Source organism: Labrus bergylta, chromosome 10 (genome assembly GCF_963930695.1).
Source record: "Labrus bergylta chromosome 10, fLabBer1.1, whole genome shotgun sequence".
Lineage (NCBI taxonomy): Eukaryota > Metazoa > Chordata > Actinopteri > Labriformes > Labridae > Labrus > Labrus bergylta.
In genome coordinates this window covers 23962983-23983230 of record NC_089204.1, presented here as the reverse complement: position 1 = coordinate 23983230, position 20248 = coordinate 23962983, and the positions used below count along the sequence as shown (strand labels likewise).

General features: G+C 41.0%; 1 protein-coding gene across 2 annotated transcripts in view; it reads left to right on the top strand.

The window, feature by feature from the left end:
• Nucleotides 1-18841, top strand: part of zgc:171482 (zinc finger protein) — a 60600-nt gene extending 41759 nt beyond the window's left edge. The window contains exons 6-8 of one of the 2 annotated variants that reach the window (XM_065959623.1): nucleotides 4162-4258; nucleotides 5033-5082; nucleotides 16288-18841. In XM_065959623.1, the coding sequence (XP_065815695.1) occupies nucleotides 4162-4258; nucleotides 5033-5082; nucleotides 16288-16292 (152 nt within the window). In that variant the 3' untranslated portion in view covers nucleotides 16293-18841. The remainder of the gene's footprint in view (nucleotides 1-4161; nucleotides 4259-5032; nucleotides 5083-16287) is intronic. The other variant, XM_065959624.1, reaches the window with a different exon arrangement.
• The last annotated feature ends 1407 nt before the right edge of the window (nucleotides 18842-20248 follow it).

The following is a 20248-nucleotide window of genomic DNA, read 5'->3' as shown; positions in this document are numbered from 1 at the left end:
TTACTCTGGCTGTTCCTCCATCTAAACTTCTCAGAAGGCAAACATGAGCGCGGGCGTATACAAGCATGATAAGAACTAACTAAAATGACAGGAGCCATGTTTTAGAAAATATATATTTGACGTTTATTTTGATGTTCTAGTTGGATCTATGTACAAAGAGTTATCAAGGAGGAGGTATGATCTGTACTTCAGCCGGTTAGTTGAGGGAGCACTAAATCTTTTGGCCTCACTTTTGGGAACTGTCATGTCATCCATCATCCATCTAGATATACAGTTGACGTGACTTTTTAGAAGACAAACTGATCTATGTTTTCATGTCAACAATGTCTTATTACTTTGTGTAATGTGAGACTGAAGTAACTTGTAGTGAAGGAATACATGTTGACCTTTCTTTAGCTCATGGTGAGATGACGCCTAACTTGAATGTTGTGCTGAGGGTCTGTTTACAAATGAATATAATCTATTTTATTCACTGAACAGCACATGGGCATTGTGCAGGGCAGGTCTACAATACATTATGTATTAAACTATATAACCACAGATTAGAAATGTGCCCTGATACGTACGAAATGAAAGGAAGAATATGTGAGATTTGACACATAAATACAGCAGAAATTAAGTTTATCCTCTGTACATGTCTCTCTGAGTCTTGACTGCCGACAATGAGTGAGAATCGAGAGTACCGCTGGCTGTGTTGTTGTCAGAGCCGTGTTTACATGGACGGGACAGCCAGCTCCTCCCCTTGCGTCTAAAGCTGTTTTAGTCAAGGACTAGAGAAAAGAATAAGACATGTTCAATATCAACGACTAAAACTTCATTAATATCATTTTTTTTGTTAAGTATTGTTTCAGCATTGAGTATGGCGACACTAAACTTGGTATCGGTATAGAAGTCAACATTTTGGTATCATGATAACACTGTTGGTAAGTACGAGACAGAAAAAAACAACATACAATGTTGAGCTGCTGCTGAATCGTGAGTCTGGAAAAACTGACAGAATCTCATTTCATTCAAAAGCAAAAGCTCAGAAAGTTCTTTACCTTGAATATAGATTTTGTTAGTCAAAACCAGATGGTGCACACTTTGTAATGTGTGTTATAATTGCTGCAAAACCAATTAAGTCTCCCTTTAAGTATTTTTACTTAGTAATATTCCATGAGGATTCATCTTTCTCTCACCCAGAGCTCTGCCCCTCGCTGTTACAGTATTTGTGATTTATTCCTGTGAGACGCACTGTCAGGCCTGTGCTGCAGACTGTTGGTTTTGATTACATCTCAACGGGCTTCTTTTTGGATCCAGGTCCTTTTTAATCTTGCAGAGCACATGGTAAACCTACAGTGTACAACAGAACAAAGGCTCTCGGGTAGTAAGAGTCCTTTTAACTACTATCCTGCCTTTCACGGTGAATAAAATTATCCATGAATACAGTGAGATTCTTGGATGCAGTGGTCCCAAAGGAGAGGGACAGAGGAAACTCAAAGTGCATATCTGTGATTTGATGTTCACTGGCTGTTGGAACGATGTTCTTGAACCCCACACATCCCTCCCTCCTTAAACCATCCCACCATTTAACCTACAATGTTCATATAAAGCCAGATTTCACTCTCTTCTGCACGGACCACCACCTGAATACCCTCCAGAGAATCACAAATAAAAGATGCTGCAGTTAGAGCTTGGCAGGCCATCTTAATGGAACCAGCTACGGGCATCATGCTCCAAATGGGTCATAAATGTTTTTTGAGCTCAGTCTAAGCAAAAATACATCATGTTGAATTTCTTTACAACAAGACTCTTAAAAGGAACATGCACAGAATGTAGCTCATTACTTTTTTTGACAAGCGTTTAGGCTTCTCCTCCAGGGGGGCCAGAAATGCCAGAAGACTCTTAAAGGACAGCCACAAACAGCTCCACACCCACTGCCTCAGCTCATCTCACCCCCTCTTTTCTCTCTCTCTCTCTCTCTCTCTCTCTCTCTCTCTCTCTCTCTCTCTCTCTCTCTCTCTCTCTCTCTCTCTCTCTCTCTCTCTCTCTCTCTCTCTCTCTCTCTCTCTCTCTCTCTCTCTCTCTCTCTCTCTCTCTCTCTCTCTCTCTGGCACATCTTGGTGTGTAATTAACAAGGCTTAGAACACCCTCACAAAAAAAACGCTGCATGCTGTCACTCGCATAGCACACACACTTCCCTTGCATGTAATTACCATGGATTAGGGCACAATGATGTCTTTTGCCAGAACTGCTTTACTTACCAAAAAACTGTGTCAGTGCATGTGACCGTGTGTGTATGTTTTAAGTGTGTGTGCTCAAAAGACCGGGGCACACGCACATTTCTGGCACAGACGCTAACTGCAGCATATTGTGCGTCAGTGCTGCTTGGCCGGGCGGCGGGGAGATGGCATCAATCAGGCTAAAAGCAGGGAAGCTGCATGTGTGTGCGCGCACAGACACACATGCACATCAAGTACATTTAATCGTGTATACAAGAAAAGACCTCTGTGTGTAATCCTCGCAGCGGTATAGAATTACGGAGGAAGGAGAATGAGAGACTTATCATTCCTTTCTTTCCAAAATTATCTCTTCTTCAATTAATGGCCTTTTCATTAAGACAGGACAGAAGTAATGACATTTCGGCAGTCTGATTGTATTATCTCTCCCTTTTCTCTTCCTTTCACACTTTCAGCTCCTAATAGATGCAAATATCAACATTTACGACAAAACAGCGCTTACTCCAGGCGCCTAATTCAGTCGTGGCTTTTTTTTTTTTTAAAAAGATGACTGCTCGTCCTTAATCACCCCTGAAACCGACGCAGACAACAGGGAGTCGATGTGCCACATTATGCAGCTCCAGCCTGGTATAAATGACCTCCCACCACTCCCTCTAACAGTATTACAACTTCATCTCCCAACACACTTCTCCAATTACCGCCACAGAAGGTCAAAAGGTGATGAAATACAGAGGCAACTCATAAATCTCAAGGACAGCAATGACAGGAGGGAAAAGGGCACCCACACACAAGCACCTGATATCAGGTACCACACCCAGAATTCATCATCAAAAAGTGAAAAAGGATTATGAAAAAGGGACAGACAAATAGGAAGCTGCATGGACAGGCTTTGAGAGGGGAAATGGCGTCAAGCTATTATTTTTGACTGCCTTGTCATACAACCCTGAAGCATCAAGGTTGTTCATCTCTGATCACAGTAAAGTTCTGCAGAGACAGCGCTGCAGTGGGCAAAATGGGAGACAACAAAAATAGCACACCATCGCATCTCTGACAGAGAATACGCAGCCAATCATGTCATGCTGCTGATTGCCCCATCTTCATCGTCACAGAGCGTCTCCTCTGCTTTCTCTGCTGTCGTGAAAGAAAGAAGATTTTAAAATCGGTGTTGTTGCAATGCGGTAGTTAACATATTCGTCAGTAGCACTTTTTTCAGACAAAGAAACCCATGTCATGTTTCCTGCTGAGGTCATTTAAGACTAGCATGCGTTCTACATCACTTGTGCAGCGTGAAAAGTCATTATCCTTTCCAATGTCTCCAGCTCCTCTCCCTCATCTCATCTTTTTATACACATCTTGTTTTTTGCCAGAAATACACTCGTTTCCCCCGCTCCACCTCTATCAGTGTATCACCATCCTCATCCATCTATTTTTGGGTGTTCATCTCGACCACCTGCAAACCCTCTAATTAGTTCACATCTGTGTCTGAGGCACGCTATTGCAGGCAGGCATTCACCAATACAATACAAATGTGCATGCACGCACAGCCGTGCACAGTGCTACGCATGCACACAACCTTGTTCTTTTTCTAATCCCATTCTTTCTTATTCTTCACACCCTATTGAAGTTTCAAAAGGAAGGAAAGAAGAAGAAGGCAGTGATTTAAGAATCTAAAAATGAAACTGGCTTTTTGCTAATGATCAGTATAATCAAACCTTTTCCACATGCACTCTAATTAGGAAAATTACTCAGCACTGCAGTGTAAAAATAGGTTAGTTATTTGGTGTCGTATGAGAGTTTTATTGTTGCTCACGTTGGCCTCGATGCTGCTGCAGAAGAGGATTCAGACGAGGATGATTATATCGGCTTTCACAGATTTTTACAAGCTGTACTTATTGAGATTGCCTTCAGTAATCTCTGCACCTGTGTGTTTGTCTCTTTGCAGGTTTGCGCAGTAGTTACTCCTGCAGTGTCTGCAGTGTTGTCCTCAACTCCATCGAGCAGTACCATGCACACCTCCAGGGCTCCAAGCACCAGAACAAGTAAGTACGACCACTTCACATGTATACACAAGGTGTAACTTTCCCAAATTCACACAACAAAACAGATAATCACCAACTTCTTGCTGCAATTGGCCTGGTGTTTGGAGGTGTGAAAGTAGGCTTTCAAGGTAACCTCTTCTAATTTTCTCTCAACTTCTTAAAAACCTGTTAATTTGAACAACGTCAACTCTATTAAATACACAGAGGGAAATCAATTTGAAACTGTACATTCTTATCCAGATTTGTACAAAATGAATCTGAGACTGCAAAGACAAAAAGAAGAAAGCTTTCTCTGTGAGAGCGATTAGGGAGTCAGGAAGTTTTTTGACACTTGGGTGGTAAAATTAAAATGCCAACATTTTAAAACTGGATCATTTCGCTGTTTTGCCGTTAGAGGTGATGCTTGCGATGTGAATCTATGAAGAAGTTGACAATGTCACCGTCTGCAAGCGTGCATTCACATAAAAAAATACAATTTGCGCTTGTGTAGGATCCTGCAATCGACTGCACTTCTAAGTTTGGAACATTGTTGTTCAGACTCTTGGGTAAGGCTGCATGAAAAAACTGACATTGTGACATGTTTTTCTTTATGTGATTTTTATTGTTATATGAAAAGCCATAGGTGGGTGTAGAGTGATTTTCTGTACATTAACACAAATAGAATTTCAATCGTACAATCAGCCTTCCTATCATTTGTGTGTTTTAGATTTTTTTTTTGTTAACTAACCAAACCCCCTTCCTTCTTTAACAACACTGGGTGCAACCCTCTGACAGCGGCTCTAGAGACAAGACGGAAGTAAAGACAACATGTGGAGAGAGCACAGGTGGAGCAACACTTTCATTCATATAACAAATAACGCAAATAAACTTGTGTATCTCAAGAGTGTATATTTCATCAACCATTTCTAATGTGTTCAAAGTTATGTTTAATCTGTGTCCCAAGCCCTGTGATAGGAACGTCTTAATAAATAAAAGACCATGTCGTACTGTAAGTCTCTCTGTGGACACCTCACCACATGTGTGTGATGCATGTGTGGCCACTAAATGGACAAACTGGTAGACAGTATGTGTGGCCACAGCGTCACATTATTAAAAATTGCTTTGGTGTCATGATGCAGCATGAGTGTTGGGCCTTACTACACAACGTATCATTTGGCATCAAGGTGATCCAGGTGGATCCAAACACAATACTTGTTTTTTATTCACACAAGAAGACACACAAGCCTTTCACTGCATTGTCTGATTGAGGCCAACACAGGGAAAAGACCTACGGATTGGTTGGCAGTCAATTTTTGCTTAAAGGTTTACATTTTTAAATATTTGATGATAGGGATGGTGCAGCTTGGGGTGGAATTTATTTTATATTGAAAATAAAGGCCATATAGAGAGAGGAAGAGCGGAAAGTAAAATGGTGATTTCGTCATAAAGAATGACAATCAAAATGAGGTGGTCATTTTCAGGACATATTCCAGAAAAAGTGTTCTCAGCCAGTGTGAAGGAAATCATGTCCACCAGCAGTGAAAAAAAAATAAAAAAATCGTGCTATGGACCAGTTACATTTCATGCATTTAACATGAGATAGCTGCGAGCATGGCTATAGGCTATGTTTTGTGCGTGTGTGCATGCATGGGTCCCTTTCCATTTAAAGCAGTCTAACACAAATCAAGCGTGCTATAAATGGAGCATTTGTCAGATAAAAGGCTACTAAAGGAGAGAGTTATGTTGTTGCAATTGTTTCTTAATTCTTATTCGTATTTTTAGAGTTGAAACCCTTGAGCTGAAATGTCTGTATTTATCCACCCAGGGGCATAACGTGTCTGGGCTGCACACACCAAACTCCTAAAACAAGTTAACTCTTGGAGTGAGAGTGGTGGGTGTAGTGAGAAAAACAACAGCAGTAACAAAGGCTTAGAAAGGCCAAGAGGGAGGAGGCTGAGACAGAACAAAAAAGAGAATAAGATAGATTTTCATCTACTCAAGGATAAATTCTTATTGCTTTTATCCACTGTTCACTATAAAGAGGAGATTTATGTGAGCATAAACAATGTGTGAGCGACAGTTAATATAAAGTGTGTGCGATGTATTGAAACTGACTGGAATTTATCCTTTTTTTTCCTTTATGCAACAAAAAGAAAAATTAAACCAAATGGTTGAAAGGTTCACCTTTGCCCACTAGAAGGACAAAATATCAATTTGAACTGAATAAAAAAATCACATAATTGTTAGCTAATGTCCCTTAAGCTAGTGTTGTGGTAGAGAGGAGAAATGGTCTGTGGGCTGAAATTAGCAAAGCACAGGATTTTAAGAAAGTGTAACCCATAATCAAATAGACTTTTTCTATTACCGACAGGAGTCTTTGTTCATACAGAGAGCTTAAATGTGATTTTCTGAAGTGAACAGGCAGCAGCATACATATGTTCCACAAGACTGAATTGGAATTTTATTCATGAAGATTGGGGAATTAGTTAAAGCAAATTTAAGAGAGAATGAAATTAGTTTTGTTGATATACTACACAGATAATGTTATCAGGCCGGCGTAGTTTGGTTAAACATTATCAGCTACATGTCACAGCAGGGTTTCAGAAAGTAGCTGCATCATTATTATTGTAAAAAGATGTTGTTGAGCAGGAGGACCATAGGTTTTATTCTGTTTTTGGAGAGAGACTGAAGGTCTGTGTCTAGAGCTAAAGGTTGTTGTCTGCAGGTGGGAATGTCCATTACTTATTACATGCTGCTAACACAATACTGAATGCTTAATAACAGCTTTTTGCCCACTCTAATTCAGCCTGGTTGAGAGCGTGAGCTAAACTCCTAGAAATTGTGATTGTAGGGATGTATATCTGTGCACACAAGCCTTAAATTGTGGGGCAAATGGTGGCTCATAACTCTCATTTTGTCAGTTTTACTGTTGTAAAGCGGAAAAGAGGGCAGACACACTGAAAGAGTCATGTTTATGAGAGAGAGAAAGGAAGAGTAAGCAAGACTGATAGACACAGGAGAGACAGTTATGCACCACAAACACAAAGAGACTGATGGGGAGAAAGATGCAGAAGGACAGAAAGACACATTGTGTTTGAGACGGAGGCAAAAGAAATAGAAGAGAGCAGAGAGATGGCAAAAGACTGGAACAAAGTTGATAAGAAGAGATGGATGGACATAGAGAAAAATACTAATACAGACAGAAACAGGATGTACTGGAGCCAGAAAGGTGAAGGAGAAGGTGAAACCAAATTTCTGCAGAAATCTGTCTAAATTGATGTGAAAGGTCAAGTCAGAGAGATAAGAAGTGGATATGGAGAGTACATTGACAGCTGCAGGGCGTTACTTCTTTCTAGATGGAGACGATGGATTGACAGGACACCGACAGATAAAGGGCAGTGAGACACAGACAAGAAGCAGCAGGAAGATTTACATGAGATGTACTGATCACTGGATAGAAGTGAGGAAAGTATCTCATTCACCTTATCAGACAGGATTACAGGACCAAGGGTAATGAGCTGGGCTTCAGTCTTATTTCAGAGCAGCTGAATGACTCAATTCAGAAATAAAGATTATTTTCTGATTGTTTCACAGGGATTATGGTCTGAAAAGCAAATAAATCTACAGGCACCTCCACATCACCCTGCAGGAAAGTGCTGGATATTGTGTGTATGCAGCCAAATGCTTGCTGAGTGTGTCTCTGTTTTGCCCTCTGTCACAGCTGCAGTTCTAATCAAACTGCGACACAGTGGGCTGTTCTTATTCACAGGTGGGACAATACAGAGGTTTTGTCAGGTAACTTTGGCTTCTGTCGCTTACGTTTTGCTAGTTCAAGGCAGGGTATTTACGCCTGTTACGCCTTGTCAGTATTGTGTAATGCACAGAAAGCCGAATGGTGAGAGGTAGTCCCTCCAACCCTGATGCGCCATCGGAGGTGACAGGAAGTCAGGCTGATGGCTGCTGGCTCCACACCAATGCCCATGACTGATGCAGATGGAAGTCGCAAACAAGGCAAAATTAGACGATTAAAAAGTACAGACAGAGTGCACATTCATGAGTGACGCTTAATGGTTGAGAAGAGAAGTCTACACGTTGATTTTAAAGGAATCCTACTGTTTCTTCCTGTTAGTTTAAATAGCAACAACCTAGATAAAAGTTCCTTATTTGTGTACCCAGGACTCCTGTTTTGTGTTGTAATATGGACAGAGGTTTTAAGTATATGTTTTTTTCTGGGATTATATCCAAGTACAAGATTCTGTTATTATGGCAAACCTACGGGGATGTCAACAAAAAGAGGAGAACATGTTGTTAGTATTTTACTACAAATAGTATTTGATGAGGTTAAAGAGGTCATATTCTGCCCTTTTTGGGGTTGGTATATTTAATCTATGTACCTACTAAAGTACGTTCACAATAGTTAAAGTTCGAAAAAAGTGTCTGTTTTGATGAACTGCCGCTCCGTGCACCGGCTCGCTTCTGACTCTCTCTCTAAGGCTCTGAAGTGCCCACGTTCAGAGTCCCCACGTGTGCCAAGTCTGATCTGATTGGTCGGCCTGTCGGCTCTGCCGTAATTGGTCAGTCGCTCAGCACCGTTCTCGGAAATGTCCCGCCCCTTTTACCATATTGGGAATGCAGCCACTTTTGCTCTGAGTGGAGCAAAAACATTAGCACCTTAGCACTACTGTGCTACCGCAGGCTACGGCATATCGTGGGCGTGCTACAGAAGTTAACGGGCGTGCAACATGAGCTGCTGGGCTTGCCCCAACGAGCCAATGGGCTTAGATCAGTGATATCACACTGACAAGACGTCACACTGGCAAAACATTTTTTGAGGGGGTTTAGAACCGAGCGTTACATGCAGCTAATGCTGCAGCTAACAGGAGGAGTGGGAGAAGCCGCGTTTCCGCGGACTTTGAATTTTTGCACATAGATGTGTCTAAACATGCACAGGACACTTGGAAAACACACTAAAGAGCATATAAAACCAGAAAAAGCATAATATGGGACCTTTAAGGTAATGGACCTCATGAGGCACTTGTTGGTTAAATGCTTGGTAAATGTCCACCTATCATTCAAATTGTGAAAAATGTAAAAAGAAAAATCCCTTTTATACAGTATAATAAACATGTGAAATGATGTACATGTCTTTGGATAAAAACGTCTGCTAAGTGAATTGTAGAACTGTAGAAATGACTTTGTGATATCGGGCTGAATTATGTCTTGTTAATGATGTGAGACACTTCTAGATTTTTGTCGTGTTGTTGGCAGAGTACAGTACTGTTTGACCAAAGAATAGTAAGAACATTCTCGTTTATTTTCAGTAGTACCACTGTATGGTCGATCTATGGATTGTGTGTTATTTCCTCCAGCAGCATTCTCTGGATTGCATGCAGTGTGCATAAAGTGTGAAAGAGTCCATGAGAGAGCCCTCAAAGCACGAGCGATTTCACAGTGCGACAGCCCTGAGCCCTCGCAGACTAACTGCAGGCACGCGCGCTGAATTCTGTTAAGTCCGTAAGAGTGAACACTGGTACTGGAAATGAGTCTTGCCAGCTCCGTTACACTGCTGTACCGCTGTATTGATCCTCTGGGAAACATAGAACATGGCCGAAGGTTCCACCTCATCGACCTCACTTCCTCTGCCTTCACCCAGTCGCTCAGGTGAAACCCAATACGGGTACAGAGGAGTGTGTTATAGAGCGCTTTGGGCAAAGTCTCTCCCTCTCACATGCACACACCCAACCCATTCCTGCATCGATGTGTGATATATTTCAGCCCTTCAATCAGTGAAGTACAGGGGAATGATAGCAAATAATGCCATTGTCACACTTCATTGTGCAGCAAAGTGTGTAGAGTGCCACTTTTCTGCTGACACACGCACACCAAGGCTGCAGGACAAATATGAGCCTAGACAGCCTTTAAGACATACAAGTGAAAAAAAAATTAGAGAACATGAGTGTGTGTGTGTGTGTGTGTGTGTGTGTGTGTCCTTCAGTGTTTTATTTTTGCAGCACATGGCATAAGTACGTTTTTAAAGTCTACATGCTTTAAGAACAAGCTGTCTGATTATGAAGTGTTCAGCTGCAGAGATGTTTTTTTATATATTTGTGTAAAGCTGGTTGTTCGGTTTGTGTGTGTGTGTGTGTGTGTGTGTGTGTGTGTGTACATGTAGAAGTGTGTGTTAGTGCTTATGGGAAAATGCTATTGAGATTGTTCCGTTCATATCTCTGGGCTGTTTACAGGGCGGACGAGGCACTGCTTAAGTGACAAGAGGTCTTCAACCCTCACTTTGAGAGAGGGTGTGCATCTATTTGTGTGTATTTATTTTTAAGGGGTGTGTGTGTGTGTGTGTGTGTGTGTATGTGTGTGTGTGTGTGTGTGTGTGTGTGTGTGTGTGTGTGTTATTTCACACTCAGGATGAGCGTTGGCTTGAGTAAGGAGCTTTTTGGAGGAGACGAGAGCACGGCTGACGGCAGTATGGGATTAGCCTTCACTGCAGAAACATCCATGAAAAGTGTGTATTTGTATCTGCATCTATTTATGTGCATTTGTGTATGCACAATATTTGGCATTAGGAGTCTGTCATCAGAAAAAAAACAAAAAAAACTTCTCCATTCCTTTAACAGTTGGATGTACCTCTCTGCCAGCTCTCCTTATCTGCAGCATGCATCTGCTCCATGCACGGTCAGCTGTGATTATTTGAAACGCTGCAGACTCCACACAGTCGCTCCCGTCTGGCTGCTGTAATTGGACCTGTACATGGTGATAACAGCAGAGATATAACTAGAGAGACCTGGCAGAACATTTTTAGTTTACAATGTTTTATAATTAAGCAAATGCACTGGCTAACAGACAGGAACACAAGTGGGCAGAAAGAAAAAAAAACAACTAAACAAGATAGAGAAACTTTAAATTCCCATGTAGCTTTCTGACTCAAGTACGTGAAAAAAAAATACTGGTAAGAAAAAAAAAATTAAACATGAACATAAGGCTGTCAGCATAGCTGAATTGGTTATTCAAACCCTACAGCTGTAAAATCTGGCAGGCGTTCTGATGAAGGCAGGCTGTTCCCCACGGTGACTGTATGCCTGTCTTCACAAAGTAATTTTTAATCAACTTTAAAGAGTTATATATATTATGGGTAAACTAGAGGGCCATATCTAGGTAATAATTTAGAATCAGGAGTTGGCAAACTTTTTTCTTCTCTTTTGGAAAGTTAGATGTATCAGTGGAGTCATAAACCATTTTGTGGTTGTAGTATATTTCAATCTGTTATCCAAGTTGTTTTTGTTGTTGTAGTTTTGTTTCCATGGAAGCAAGCAACAGTTCAATGCACCAACGGCTTGATTTTTGAAGTTGTGACATTGCTAGCGGCGTTGCAGATAGTAATTGATCTGGGATCTGAATGGATGAGCCCCCACAGTTCACCAAATCAGCATTCACTTTGACAGAGAATGGATGAAAACTTAAAAAGCCTTGAGTGAAAAAGAGAGAGAAGGTTGCCCTCTCAGCTCACTTGCTGCGGAAAAAAAGCTAGGGGGTGAAAAGTTTGACTGTTTGCGTTCACACAAACAGCTCCGCCTGGAAATATCAGGAGTTTTCTGCAAGTGTGAAAAAGCCCTAAGAGGCACAGACTGGATTTTACTTTCTAGAATTCATGAACAAGCATGAACATTACCCGAAGTCTTACTGAGTTGTCTATCATTTGTTTCAATTAAGAAGCACAGTGTTATTTTTCTCACTCAATGAAGTGTGCAAATCTGTTTTTCAAAACCACAACCGTATCTAAACCTTTAGTTTGTATTCTGTTGCACCTCCGAAACATGCTGTATTTATACAACCTGATTTAATTGTATAACAGGTAACATAATAACAAGATAGTAAAATCTCAAATTTGGTTATCAGAATGATTTAATGAGGAAGTTTGAGTGGTTCAAAAAGTCCTCATTACCAAATCAACTGTTAAAGTATCTTTGGGCCTATGAAACATTTCTGCAATGCAAAAGTGTTTTGTTTGTTGTCAACATTAATGCCAATAAGATCAGTTTCACAGCATGCTGATTTATCCGTCACACTCTATTATGCAGATCCTTCTCTTTCTGGTTAAACAATGTTCCTGTTCAAAATACCCGGCAGTCTAAGCCATTAAAAAGGGTTGTTATAGAGCTCATATTCACATTAGACAATGTCCTCCAGGCCCTGGTGGCTTTTATGCAGCCTTAAAAGTTTTTGTCCAAGTGTACATGCATTGAAATAAAATAGAGAATAAAACAGAGGCACTAATGAGCCCCTTAGAGTCCACCAAAGAAAAAAAGAAGCCACCAGTAAAGCGCAGTTTTCTTGATGGGAACTGTCAGCAGGGGTTGTAATCTAAACCGATGAAGCTGCATCGCTGTAAGTACCCGACTAATATCATCATGTTCACATCGCTACCTACATTTGTACGGCCTTTGCTTTCTAGGTGCTGTTCTGTTACACAACGCTGACCTCTGGCCTGCGTCTACGGAGTGTGCGTGAGTGTGTACAAGCGTGCGGGAGGTTGATGCTGATTTTTTACGCAGACCCCCAAGGGTATGGGGGCGAGGTCGGGAACAATCCATTTAGCCTACTCACCCTGGTAATTATTCAGCATCAGTATCACAGAGGACACATACACACAAAGTGCAGAACCAACTAATGCACAGTTAAGAGGCAGAGGCACAGAGAGCGAGAGAGGGTGGCAACCAGTGTGAGAGATTACAGTGCTTAGTGTAAAGTAACTCTAAATGCAAATAGTTGAGCTATCGACCTGCTCACGTGTGTGTGTGTGTGTGTGTGTGTGTGTGTGTGTGTGTGTGTGTGTGTGTGTGTGTGTGTGTGTGTGTGCGTGCATAACGGTCTGAGTATGTGCGTTTGTGCACTTCTCCCTGCTTGAGGCAAGGTGAAAGGTTAATTCAGAGTGTCACTAGTGCGTTCTTCTCTCACACACATGCAAGCTCAGACCTCAGGCTCTCCTCTTTTCCCCCTAAAGGAACACAACCTTGTCTTACCTCACACCTTCCACCCAAAACTCACACAAACAAATTCTGTGTTTACACATACATACACATGCAGCTCTGAGCATCACTGTCTGTGTTGTTAATAAGGTCAGGGCTGTGGGGGGGCGAGTGGGTCATGCCTGAATCATGACTCACGGCTCCCTTGGCAACAGTCACGGACTGCGTTTACCTGGTGCACAGAAACACACACACACACACACACACCCCCACGGGGTGCCAAGGTGACCTTCGCATCCTCACAAACAGTATCCTCAGACGGAGAGGCAAATTAAATCTCCATATCCTCTCTTGTACACGGTCCTGTCCTCGTATATCTTTCTTCCCTCATGTGTGTTCATGGGAAGGATTATTGGATTACTCCATTAACAAGCCCCTTCACTCACACACCATGACCTGTTTTTGTAACCCATCCTCTGCCTCACCTTGTGCTTTCTTCAGTTTCCTACCCACTGTGCTTTACTCTGTACCTCCACTGACAGCAGAATGGTTAATAGAACCAATAAAAGTGTTTACAAATTAAAATGTTTTTTGGATTGAGGCAGTGAGTGCAGTGTTAGTAAACAAGTGAACTATGTGAAAATAATCGTATCTGAAATGAATCAATACTCATGCTAGTAAAAGAAAAATAGTGTGTATATATAGCCTGGGAACTAGCCCAGCCTGTAAGCTTGTGTTTTGGAGCAGATTTCATATGGCTGAAATATGGCTTATGGTACAAAGAAGCATCACGGAATGATTTTTGTTTCAAGCTCTAAATCTCATATCATAATGATAGATGTTAAATAACGATAATAATGCAAACATCTGTGCATTATGTTGAACTAAAAGCCATGTCATGTGGATGTTTCTGGTGTGATGTGACACCCTCCACTGCTCTGGTTGATTTATGCAGTAGCTGTTTGAGTTCAAACAAGTGTAAGGATGATGCAATTAAACACCATTTCAATTTAAAACATGAAACTGATGTGCTGCTGTTTTAGTTTTAATTGACTAAATAACTCACTTGTGATTTGGTCTGGTAATGTGCAGCTCGCAGAAGCTTACTACAAAGTACAAGATTCCCAATCTGGGGACAGTATGACTGATAATAGTAGGATGAGTGGAATCTTCTAGTTTTTGTTCAACTTTGTGATAAACCTATGGAGTTATATCTGAAGGAAACTGATTCGTTCTCCCCCTGCTTCTAAAATGGTGCTTTGGTTTTTTTTTTATATAACATTTGAGCTCATTCGCTTGTGAATACCGAACACTTTCACCTCTTTAATCCTCTTATGAGCCTGCATATTTATATTAGCTGAGAAGTTAAAAAAAACCCACTTTGGTTGAATTGGAGATAATCTAATGTTCAATGAATCCATTATTTAATCGACAGAAAGTTACATCCAAAGGTTAGTTGGTTTATTGAAGACACATAATTATGGAACATAATGCAATCTGCACCATATGTACCATTTACATTTCAGGTTTACACATTAGAGGGAACTAATGATTTGGATTCCACCACAGGACACACTTCTTTCCATCTGCCATGCAACTCTCTCTTGCCCTCCCGATCTGAACCCTCTTTCTACCCCACTCTGTTTTCACTCTGCCCCTCTCCTCTTGTTGCCCTCCCCTCCCGTATTACTGATACCTGTCCCCCTCCCAGAGAAGACTTCAGGCAACCAGAGTCTCGTCCTTCCTTTCCTCACAGAGTCCAAAGTGCCTGATGAGTCCTGACAGAGCAGACAGGGTGTAGAGGCCACTGCTTTAACAGCCATTACCGGGATAGGTGCTGACAGCTACGGTGCCTGCGCCTCCCTCCCTCTCTCTCTTTCTATCTCTCTACAGTGCGTGTGCTGGGCTATGTTCATATTAGGAAAGTCTGGAGGAGCATTTTAACCAGGACTGTGATGAAAATAGCTGAATTTGTTGTGCCTTTTTTGGGGACGACTTTTGTTTCAGGCTCAGACCGTTGGCCCGATACAGAGACAAACATCTTATTCTCTCTTTAGGTTTGTCTGATTGTGTTTGTCTCTCCAAACAAAAGCTAAAAGTAGACAAGATAAGGTCACACCGAGGAAAAAAAATGTTTCAAAGCCGTATCACGAAAAACAAAGTGAAGCTGACAAAAGGAACAATTACACAAAAAGCTGCAGAGATGAAAGACGTATTGAATTACTTGTGCATTATTGTTGGGATTTCTGTTGTGACATTCAGGCAATTGAATTACTGAGACCAACTCTGAATGCTAATGTAGTATTGTTGTTTCAGTCATTCATTGCAGAGATCAGAGGCAGTATCACTAAAGACTTTTCTGCTTTTAAATCATGAATATATTTCCCTAAAAAAATGCCTCCTCAATTAAGTGGGTGTTGCTTTGCATGAGCTTCAACCCAACTTATCTCTTTGTTTTAATTAAATGTGGCACTTTTGCCTCTGGAGTCGCTTTGTTAGGTGGTGATAAAGCCGCAGAATGCAGCTGCAGCGCCTGTCATCTTGAAAAACAATCAGCCGCTCCAGATAAAGACCAAATCCACAGTAATTATTGCACCTTAAACATGAGGGTGTATGCTCCTATTTTTTCTCCTTTGTTTTAATTTGGGGAACGGCCAGATAGCAGGCGTAATAGACGACTGTAATTATGAGAAGATGGTGGAACGGGATTATTGCTTAATGCTTCATGTACAGTGGAGCTGTCATTCCCTGTGAAAGGAAATTCTTTATAATGTAGCAGAGGGATAAAAGCTTTGTAGGGTTACTGTGTTACATCTCTGCACATTTGTCTTAATGCATTACCAATGAAGCCTTTTGTTTATTCTGCCATGTACGCTGCATTAAGACTGGCATGCGACATAGAGTTGCAGGTAAATGAGATTACCTCCCAGGGACAGAGAATGGCAGATACAAAATATCTTCCCCCCCACATGGGCTTGTCGTTCCCTGTGGTTAAAGAGCGCTGTCTTGTCGGATCTGTCTGCGTCAGAAAAAAAAACAACGACTAACAAATTCTTTCCTGTGTTTTGTTTTCAGCCTGAAGCAACACCAGCAGTAAGCCACGGAGACAGGCCGCTCTGGAAAGACGAAGAGAAGAAGACAGAGATTATTGGAATAAGCAGAAAAAAAAAGAAAGAGGACTCGTGTCACAGACTGAAGCTTTTGAGAAAGTAGTGCAAAGAAACTTCAGTGTGTGTGTATGTGTCAAAGTGTGTGAATGTGAGTGTGTGTACAGATGTCATGGGCATCCGTGCATGCATCTGCAGTATGCATGTGTGGGTCATATTGAGTGTGTTTACTTCTATCTTTGATCTAAAAATATATCTCTGAGATTTATTCAACACCTAAGTGTTTGATATAAGTTCTCGACACCGACAGTTGCAGAAGACTCGCGGCTGCATATTGCCATAAAACTCCCGTGTGAACCACAATCCTAAAATCGAACTGATGTCAGTGCGTTGCCCAGAGTGGTAATAACCGTTACAATGATAGTCATAGAGCAGCAGTAGTAATAACTCTGTAACAAGCTGTCCCCCAAGTGCTCTGACAGTGCTCCAAGTCTGAACACAGTCTTCTGTTTACATGCACTACATATTCAGTGAGGCAGACAGTGGCACATGCGTGGCTCACTTTCAGACCACTTGGGTCTACTCAGGCCCAGACTTTCACATCCAAGGAAACGAAAACTCCCGACAACCTCAGCCATTACAGATTGCATGAATTTCCATAACTTTAAAAGGATATTTTTTTTTATTTGAATCTTGTGTGGTCTCTAATTGTAGTTGTTGGCGTGACTTTTTTTTCCTTTTTTTTTTTTTTTTTTTTTTAAATGGCATCATTTTAAATCCCATCTTTTCATATATTCCAAGCTATCAAAATGTGGAGATGTGTCATCGGAGAAGAGCAAAACTCCTTCATGGTGTTAAAGGTCTGTGCAACCTTGTGAATCATCTACTGTTGAACATTCCCATAGCACTGAATACTGATGTCAGATGCAGCCCAAAGGTGACAAACATTCTCTTCTTTGTGGAGACGGGCAACTTGTAGATAATAGATTTTTTTATTTTTCTGTTGCTATGGCCAGAGAAAAAACACTTCCCAAACCATGTAGCAGCCAATGTCAATACAAATGGAAAGTAATCCAATGCATGAAAGATGTAAGACGTTGCATTCACTTGCCTTTTTGAAACCTATTGCTTGCGCGTTTTGGCAATAGCGCTGCTTTCTAGTGATAGCTTCGTAATGCATTACTGCACCTGCCTGCACCTGAACAAAGAGGTCACCTTTAAGTACTGAACTGGCTTCTTTTTGACATCTAATTTATCCATCAAAAACAGAAGCTTTTTGATACTTTGAAATCAAAGCAGCTCTTGGTCTTGTCTTCAGATTGTCTGTAGAGGAAGATTCAAAGAGAGGGTTTGTAGCATCACAACAGGAACAGAAGAAGACATGCTCCATTCTTGTTAATGGTACTTCTTCTTTAAAAGAACTGGATTGCAAAGCACAGCACCTACAGTTTAGCTGTCGTTATTTTTTGTTTTCCTCCTGTGCAAAAAGCGTTTTTATGTTACGATTTAAGTTTGTTCAAGGTGAAAGGATTGAACTATGAATGACGCCATTACATGTATTTTTCATCTATTGACATATGGATGAGTTAGGATTTATGCAATCACACTGTAATATTTACAACCATACATTGTGGGCTTGAAGTGAAATAGATTTATGAAGCAAAAAAAAAAAAAAGGTGTTTTATGTGTAAATAAGCGGTAGCTGCAGGTGATGTGTTTTAAAAAGTACAAGAGTTTTGTATTCATAGTGTTTATCTGCACTGAACTACAGGGTGATAAGGGAAATGTGTTTCTTATTGATATTATTGAACGATAGATACTAATGTGCTGACACTGAAATAAAATGTCTGTTGATAGGTCATGTTTTTGTACGGATAACAAGTGATAATTAACCCGGAGTCCGTGATGATGGACCAAAATCTAATAAACTGAGGAGTGATCCGCCTCGCAAAGACGGATTTTTATAACAGTTGTTTTCACGAGGACAACGCCAGACTCAGCACAAAGACTGACCAGACAGAAAAACATCAGATGTGGAACTGGTTTGTCAGTGGATTCTTGCAGCAGCCAAACGGACGAAGGAGGACTACAAACTGTCGGATTACCACGTGAAGTGTAAAATGACCGATCCTTCTGCTGTCAGTGATGCTGTAAGAAAAACACAACAGCGAGAAGTGGTTTGGCATTTCTGCTGCGCATCATGACTGTTTGGATGATTATTTACACCCTCTCCAGCACTGGTGTATTCACAACAGAAGCGCTGTCTGTCCTGTGCAGAGGATGACTGTGCCGTGAGTCACATATTTTAACAGATGTTACATAATATATGACAGAGATGTTATCTATGGGTAGGGATTGTGTGATATGATGCTTGCGGGTGGGTGTCTGTGTATGTGAAGCTGTCAACTGCGCTGGCAGTGGGAGACTCTCTGTGAGCTGTGTACTGTGAGCACATTTGTAAACACACCTGATGAAGAATACAAGAAACAAGACAACCATATCTATTTTCTCTTTCAAAACCAGACCTGTGTTTTTCTTTCTCAGCTTGTTTACACCACCTTGAAATGGATGGATGAGAAATTTGCTTTTACTGGCAGCAATCATCTGTAACCACACACGCACAACCTCAAGTTTTCAGTACCACCCACAGAGATTTGAATAATGAAGCTTATTAATTACTCTATTTACATAAAGTCTATCCATCAATTTCTACTCATTTACTTTTCCAAAACCCGATATTATTTATGTGTCCTTCCTCATAAAATCATCATAGCGTCTCAGCTAAGGCTATTCTTTTGTACACAAAATAAACACAAGATACTTATCAGCATAGCAACGTTTTTTTTTTATTTATTTCATTTTTAACATTGACCTTACTTAGAAAAATTATTAAAAAGAACATTTAACATCCATTAAACTTGGTTTCTGTTCACAGTATTATTGTTACCTGAATTATCTTTTGACAACTCAAGTCAGATCACAATTAATAGTGTTGAAAATTGGGGAAAATAAATACAGTACAACTGACTGTTATATGAAAAGCTGCATCATTTCAATAACAGTATTTGTTACCAAACCAATGGTGTTACAAAAGGGCTACGCACAAACTCAGAACTGCAGTTTCCTCCAGTTACTGAACACAGCATTTAAGTGTGCAACTACAGACCACAGCAGGTACTTAAGTTACAAACGATAAATGATTGTTTCTGTTTGCTGTCACCTGTAACCACCAGCTGACACCTGCATGACACTGATACGGCTAGATCAAACAGAAAAGTTGCATTTCCACAGACCACATGTGGGCCAAACGATGGCCTGAATGGAGCCTCAACAGCATCCGGAGCTGCTGTCGGATCTCACATAGAGATCTTTTTTTTTTTTTAAATACTACAGTAGTAGAATGAAATTTATCGAATTTCCCTCTGGGATTAATAAAGTATTTCTGATTCTGAAAGTTCTGATAGTTAAGACAGAGTTGTTACGGTGGCCGCCTTAATGCTGCAGGAAACACTTCATAAGGCCCTTACACACTGCCATTTGAAGGCAGGATACTTACACCACGTTATGCTTGCATGCAATGTATAACACGCGGTTGCAGAATGGTGGGGTGAATTCATTACGCCCATGATCAGCCAATGGAGGTGTTTACAGAGGAGTCATGGAACCGGCGAAGGGGAATAGCACTGCGTCTGTGTAACACGGGTCTGAGTGTGTATGAATGTGAAGCTCTCGCTCTGCCTCTCGTGCTACCCTAAAGCGGTTATGCAATTTGAATATACACAGGGGGACACCAATATAATGCCATGACAGATGCAAATGAAAAGTTAAAGGCGTATGACGGCAGGACTTTGTTAAGGTGCTATTGCAAAGCCAAAATCTGTTAAGAGCCATAGACAACACAGTTGAATCAAACAATAAAAAAGGTGCTA